At 43.9% G+C, this 7,381-nt stretch overlaps 1 protein-coding gene across 1 annotated transcript; it reads left to right on the top strand.

Annotated features, from left to right (window-relative positions):
• The first annotated feature begins 1,375 nt into the window (after window positions 1-1,375).
• tbx6 (T-box transcription factor 6) lies at window positions 1,376-6,439 on the top strand. Its single transcript, XM_045701907.1, has 8 exons — window positions 1,376-1,595; window positions 2,185-2,398; window positions 2,912-3,179; window positions 3,417-3,560; window positions 3,786-3,856; window positions 3,968-4,017; window positions 4,238-4,547; window positions 5,101-6,439. The coding sequence occupies exons 1-8, from the start codon at window positions 1,526-1,528 to the stop codon at window positions 6,437-6,439; spliced, it is 2,466 nt and encodes an 821-aa protein (XP_045557863.1). The 5' UTR covers window positions 1,376-1,525.
• The last annotated feature ends 942 nt before the right edge of the window (window positions 6,440-7,381 follow it).

The raw sequence follows: 7,381 nt of genomic DNA, 5'->3' as shown, positions 1-7,381 counted from the left end.
TGTGACTTGAATTCTAAATAAATCACTGACAGTGTCACTAGCAAAGCACCTCCACACCATCATACCTCCTCCTCCATGCTTCACGGTGGGAACCACACGTGCAGAGATCATCTGTCTCACAAAGACACAGCATTTGGAACCAAAAATCTCAAATTTGGACTCATCAGACCAAATTACAGATTTCCACCCATCTAATGTCCATTGCTCGTGTTTCTTGTCCCTAGCAAGTCTATTCTTATTGGTGTCCTTTAGTAGTGGTTTCTTTGCAGCAATTCGACCATGAAGGCCTGATTCACACAGTCTCCTCTGAACAGTTGATGTTGACATGTGTCTGTTACTTGAACTCTGTGAAGCATCTATTTGGGCTGCAATATCTGAGTCTGGTAACTCTAATGAACTTATCCTCTGCAGCAGAGGTAACTCTGGGTCTTCCTTTCCTGTGGTGGTCCTCATAAGAGCCAGTTTCATCATAGAGCGTGATGGTTTTTGTGACTGCACATGAAGAAACTTTAAAAGTTCTTGACATTTTCCAGATTAACTAACATTCATGTTGTTTCTCTTTACTTATTTGAGGTGTTCTTGCCATAATATGGACTTGGTCTTTTACCAAATAGGGCTATCTTCTGTGTACCACCCCTACCTTGTCACAACACAACTGATTGGCTGAAACGCATTAAGAAGGAAATAAATTCCACAAATTAACAAGGCACACCTGTTAATTGAAATGCATTCCAGGTGGCCTCATGAAGCTGGTTGAGAGAATACCAAGAGTGTGCAAAGCTGTTATCAAGGCAAAGGGTGGCTACTTTGAAGAATATAAAATACAAATTATATTTTGATTTGTTGAACACTTTTTTGCTTACTACTTGTTGTTTCATAGTTTTGATGTCTTCACTATTATTCTACAATTTCGAAAATAGTCAAAATAAAGAAAAACCCTTGAATGAGTACCAGTCTAAACTTTTGACTGGTACTGTATATATATATATATATATATATATATATATATATATATATATATATATGTACAAAATAAAATGTGTACATATATGTATATAACTGGCCTTATTTCTTGATGTAACCCATTGGACGCTGCTCTGTGCTGTTTTTGCATTAGTCAGCTGTCTGTTTAGAGAATGAGAACAGAGAGGGGGCCTGCAGCCTGCAGGTTGGTCCTAGGGAGAGTTAAAAAGAAGGGAGTGTGAAAACTGCCCATTTGGCCGATGTGTGAAGCCTCACTCACCTATATAACACATAGGCCCTGAGCGAGAGGGACATTTAAAGAAGAGAAAGAGAGAGGGACAAGACAGACAGAGTAAAGGGGAAAATAAGAAGAAATACCATAGCCAAAAAGAAAACTCAAAGAGAATACTACAAGGACAAGATCGAAACATCAAGGACAAATCGCACTGGAGAACAAACACACTGATTGGCAGTAAATGGACAGAGAGAGAAAGAGATAAATAGAGTGAGTTACTGAGCAAGGGAGAGGAAAAAGAGAGAGAGGTATAGCGAGAACGAAGAGATGCTGAGTGTGGAGATGTACCCCAATTTGGCCCTTGGGCACCAAAGAGTTGGAGACTGCTACTATAGAGGCGAGTGTGTGCGTCTGTCTGTGTCAATGTGTATTTGAGAGAAAGCATCAGTGTGTATGCATGTCATGTGGTGCTTTACAATTCATGGTAAATCCTTTGAAATACTGTCATAATTACTCAATCCAATTCAGATCATTGTTTTATGATAAGATCTGCTCAAATGAATTAGTATGAATATCAGAGTATTAATATTATGTGGTAATGCTTATCTCAATGCCAAAATGGTCATTGATCAACACCAAATTCTGGGGTGTCATTTCTTATGAAGATGCTACAAATTCAAATGGGGATACCCTGGCCCTTATTAAAGGAACATTTCACCCCAAAATTATCTTTTGGTATTTGTTTCATTAGTCTAATGTTGATATAGTCCCAAAATATTTTGCATGTCAGCAATCAAGTTTTCAATGCATAAAACTTTAGAAATACAGAAATAGAGCCAATATGATGCATTTTGCATCATACCGGGGGTATTCCTGTTTTTGGGTGGAAATTTCCTTTAATTTAGATGTTAGGTTGCACAGCACTCCCATGCTTACTTGAACCCTAACTGAAGCAAATTAATTATAATTATACGCCCCCCTACCAGAGAGGGAACCTCCTGCCCACATGCCCCTCTACCCCTCCTCCTATGACATGGCTGCCGGGGCCATGCCCTCTCACCCTCTGGCCCCACCCCCCGCCCCCAGCAAGCCAACCTGTAAAGGCCAGCAGGACAGCGTCAAGATGGAGCTGGAGAACGGTTCACTGTGGAAACATTTCTGCTCCGTGGGCACAGAGATGATCATCACCAAGAAGGGCAGGTGAGTGCTGTCCATCTGTGACCCATGTTGCGATTTTTTTTTTCAATAAAGTTTGATTTAAATGTATCTCCACTGCTAAATGCTCAAAGGTTAATAAAGGAAATTCATTTACTGGGAAATGCCTTCTCATAGGTGTTAATGGTTGAAAATTATTATATTTATCAATCTCTCTCTCCCACTTCTTCTTTCCTGCTCACCCTTCTGTTTCTTTCTTTCTCTCTATCTCCCTCCCTTTCCTTATATCCCTCTCTATTTCTTTCTTCCCCCTTTGTCTCCTTCTCCCGTGCAACCTCTCTCTCTCTTTCTTTCCCTTTTCTTCTTTCTCTCTCCATCTTTTCCTCTCTTCCTATGTAATGTGTAAATTGTATCAAATAATTCAGCCTAGCTGCCATTGATACTTTGTAATGCTTCTAAAATTGTGTAAAAAAAATTGTGTAATAAAACCATTATCTTTCCCTCTCTTTCTCCCCCTCCTTATTTCTCTGTCTCCTTTCATCCACTCTCTCCTCCAAGGCGGATGTTCCCCCAGCTGAGGGTAAAGCTGTCAGGCCTGAACCCGGCGCTGCGCTACATCATGCTGCTGGATGTGGTGGCCATGGACACCTCTCGCTACCGCTTTCAGGGCGACACCTGGCAGGTGGTGGGTGGCGCTGAGGCCCGCTTACCCGACCGGGTGTTTATCCACCCAGACTCGCCAGCCACGGGTGCCCACTGGCAGAGCAGGAGCATCTCCTTCCACCGCGCCAAGCTCACCAACAACACGCTGGACACACAGGGATATGTGAGTATAGTGGGAGAAAGAAAGTATGACAGTGAGTGAGTGTGTGTGTGTGTGTGTGTGTGGGGGGGGGGGGGGGGGTTGATGGATGTATGTGTGTGTGTGTTGTGTGTGCGTTTATAGGTGTGAATCTAGGCCTATCTATTTCTTAAAAACAAAAATGGTCATGTCATACCCAACTTTCTATAATGACAATAATAATGACTTTCTTCCTTCCTCGCTCTCTCTTCCTTCTCGTAGATCATCCTCCACTCCCTCCACCGTTACCAGCCGCGGGTACACGTGATCGAGGCCAGGGACGTGCTGAGGTGGGGCGGAGGGCAACACTCCTTCATCTTCCCAGAGACCCAGTTTCTCACCGTCACCGCCTACCAGAACAATAAGGTAAGGAGGATAGAGAAGGAAGGGTGTGTGTGTGTGTGTGTGTGTGTGTGTGTGTGTGTGTGTGTGTGTGTGTGTGAGAGAGAGAGAACGAGTGACAGTATATGCATAAAATATAAAATGGGTAAAAGATAATATAGTTTCTCAGAGAATGTTTTTATACACTTCTAATATACAATACTTTCTATTCTTCTTATAATGGTTACTGACTGTGTGACTGATTGGCAGATCACTGAACTGAAGATCCAATCCAATCCCTTCGCTAAGGGCTTTAGAGAGGATGGCATGAATAGCAAAAGGTATAGCACACACAGACACACATGCTCACACACACACATTCACACGCACGCACGCACACACACCAATTTGTCCACATACACTCACCTATCTATATTTTTATTTTCTTCCAGACAGAGGGACGTGAGGCAAAAGCGGAAGCTAAATGAACCTCTAGATATTGGTGAGCTTAATATTACTCAAATTTCTCTCAACTTGTTGATTCCTCTTCCATCCAACAATCATTCATTGCAATGGAGACGGTTTTCTGACCGTTTTCTGTGTCCTCCTCAATGATTTGATTTATACATATGTTTTGTTTATTGTTTTTAAAATGGTCAACTAAAATCCTATTTTACTAGTTTTTCATCCCTTCTATCTACTTCCTCTATCCTCTCTCTCAGTGAGCTGTGACCCGTGTGACTCCACTGAGCTCCTGTCTCAGTACTCCTCTTCCTCCTCTGACCTCCAGAGCCTGGCCCTGGCATCTCTCCCATCCCTTCCCCCTCTCCCCGAGTCTGTGTGTGGGTATGGCTCCAACGAAACCCCTTTCCACGAGAGCCCTGTTCCAGAGCAGCAGCAGGCTCTAGACCTGGTGGGCCAAACCTTCATTGCCTCCCAGATGACTGACATCACAGCTAACATCACGGCCGATATGACCAAGGGGCCACAAGATGCATCGGGCAACAAAGTCACCGATGGAATGATGGACAGGTGAGTTTTGGGTTTATAAACATTTAAGTTCACAATAGTGCATGTTGATTGTCTAAAGTAAGGATCTGCGGCCAAGGTTAGCTCTTTGGGGTGGCAGGTAGCCTAGTGGTTAGAACGTAACCAAAAGGTTGCTGGATCAAATCCCCGAGCTGACAAGGTAAAAATATGTCATTCTGCTCCTGAACAAGGCAGTTAACCCACTGTTCCCCAGTAGACCATCATTGTAAATAATAATTTATTCTTAACTGACTTGCCTAGTTAAATAAAGGTTACATTTTAAAATCTATATGCTTCATCTGCACTGATTTGAAAATCTGGCTATATAAAAGCAATGTGGGGATCGAGGATGCCTACCTGGACTTTGCTGGACTTTACCTGCCACCAGATGGAGACAAGGAAACAAAGACACTTTAGAGTATTGAGATGTACCCCATCCATATCTTTAAATAATTAACAAATCATTGGTACAACACCTTTGGTCAGCTGTTATGTGTCAGTTACATTCACAGCAGGTTGCAATAATGAGATTTTTTTTTTTTTTTTTACCTTGCAGGTCCGTCACTATGAGTCTTTCCACTTACAATGGGACATATCCAGCCACTCCTCTTGGTTCTTCCTCTTTTGCCCCTGCTCCTCATCCTCAGTCTTCATCCTCTTACCGCTCAGATCTCTCCATCCCCCAACCCTCCCCCACCTCTACTTTTAATTATCCATCCATGGCCACCACTGACTATCCCTCTATTCTCTCCTCTTCTCCTACCCTCCCTTCCTCCACCACATCTCCCTCGCTTCAGCAAACTAGTTTCACCTACCCCACCTTGTCTATTTCCACTCCATCCTCCCCCAAGCCTCTCCTGTCATCCACCTCCTTTCACTCCATCCTTCCATCCAACCCACAGGAAGGCCTGCTCAGTCCTCATACACCCACAAATACCTCTTTTCCATCACTCCCTCCTCCTTCTTGTCAACCCATCCAGCAGAATGGGGTGACCACCCATTCCATGCTCACTCCCCCGAACCAGGCTCTACAAGCTGTCCCCATCTCCAACCAGACCCCCCCTCTGTTGGTCTTTAACCCCACAGCATACCCCTACCCAAACCTACCTCTCTCCAACGTCATCCAAACCACCCCTCCGTCTCTCTTCAACCTCTCAAGTCACTCAACTTCTCAATCACACCCCGTTCCCTCTCTCCCTTACTCTCTTTCTTCCCATTCCGCACCTCTAGCTTATCCCTTTCCCTCTCTCCCTTCATCCCTCTCTTCTTGCTCTTCTTCAGTTCAAAATTGGACTCTTCCGAATGTTTCCTCCAGCTCCGTCCACTCCGCTGTGTCTATTCCCATCCCGACTCAGATCCAAGCTCCCTCTGTCGGGTCGTCCTTTCTTCCTTCCTCCTTCACTCACCCCCAATCCCCCCTTCCTAATCCAGTTTACCAACCCTCTTCCTGTTCCGCCATTCCCTCTGTGTCCGTCGCCTCTTTCCAGCCTTCTGCCTCTTCTCACATCCCGCCCTTCTCCCTGACAGACCACTCCCTCCCTCCAACGACATGTCCCCAGAACCAGACCACCACGCCCTCCTCCTACCCCCCGATAGCGCCCACCGAGATTGGCTCCTTCTCCCAGTTCAACTCTGGCACACCCTATCTTCCAGAAATGGTACTTCACCACCCCTCACTCCTGCCTCGACTGGATCCCTCTCTTTCATCTTGTGTCTCCTCCTCCTCCACACCCCCTGCCCTCTATCCCCCCTTCTCTTCCTATCCTCTGCGCCTGTGTCAGGACCCCCGCTCGTCCTTCCCCATACCTCTCAGGCACATGTACAGGCAGCACCAGCATGGCCACACCCACGCTCAGGGGTCCTACCTGGATATGAGTGGGAGGGCTGTATTCTGAGGTAGAGGAGATAGAAGGTAATGGTCGAGTTCCAGCCCAACAAGATGTGCAGGCGTTCCATTGCATCAACCAATGGTTGTGTGCCAAGTCATCGACTGTGCAGTTGTCCGTCAGATTGCTATATCATATGATGTGGTAAGCTGATATGTTAAATACCTATCCAGGCATTGTACAGTAAGATCTGGAATGCGTCTGCAATGTTGTCGGGCAGGAACTCAACCGTTGTCATTGGAAATGTAATGGCCGTGTTTGAGAGCATCAAAACCGTGTTGTATTTTGACTGACTGGCTGATCACAAATACTATTGAGTAGTTATGTATGATGCAAGGTGATTTGTAGATCAGTCAGTCTCGACTCACCTTTAAAGTCGGCTGCAACATCGAATGCCTCCAATGTTTTAATTTATGAAGATGACATGCATCAGAAAATGGTGTACTGTCTATGGAGAGAAAGAGAGTGAATTAACAGAGAAGAGCTACAGTGGTCAAAACAGTTAATTGGAAATGTGGCCTTTTGCAAAATTGTTTTGTGATAGCAAGTGTGTTCATTATAAATAAATACAAATGTATAGATTGTATAGCGCTTTTAAGGATCCAATGTGTAGTATTAGTTGAAGTTGGAAAATAATTAGATTTATTTTTTTACTTTGTCCGTGTGAACGTTTGTTGACCTACTGTGCATCAAACTATGGTGACGTTTTTAAGTTCCATGTTTTGTTTTCTCTAACTAAAAAAACGGTTGAATTGGACTTAAACTTGTAAATAGTTTTTAATCTGTTCTTTTTCAAATCCATTCCAGTATTAAAACAATGAAGTGCGTTCTCGACTATGTTTTTGTGAATCGATTACAGTGAAATTATTAGTAATTTTGTATTTATTTAACCTTTATTTTCACAGGAAAGACATATTAAGACCTTGGTCTCTTTTACAAATGCACTCTGTA

Source organism: Salmo salar, chromosome 19 (assembly GCF_965601325.2).
Source record: "Salmo salar chromosome 19, fSalSal1, whole genome shotgun sequence".
In the NCBI taxonomy this organism is placed as follows: Eukaryota; Metazoa; Chordata; class Actinopteri; order Salmoniformes; family Salmonidae; genus Salmo; species Salmo salar.
This window is presented reverse-complemented; position numbering and strand designations above follow the sequence as displayed.

Coding starts and splice junctions, on each gene's coding strand:
- tbx6 (XM_045701907.1), top strand. CDS start 1,526: ATGCTGAGTGTGGAGATGTACCCCAATTTGGCCCTTGGGCACCAAAGA. Junction 1,596..2,184: donor TGGAGACTGCTACTATAGAG/GCGAGTGTGTGC, acceptor CCCCCCTACCAG/AGAGGGAACCTCCTGCCCAC. Junction 3,561..3,785: donor CCGCCTACCAGAACAATAAG/GTAAGGAGGATA, acceptor ACTGATTGGCAG/ATCACTGAACTGAAGATCCA.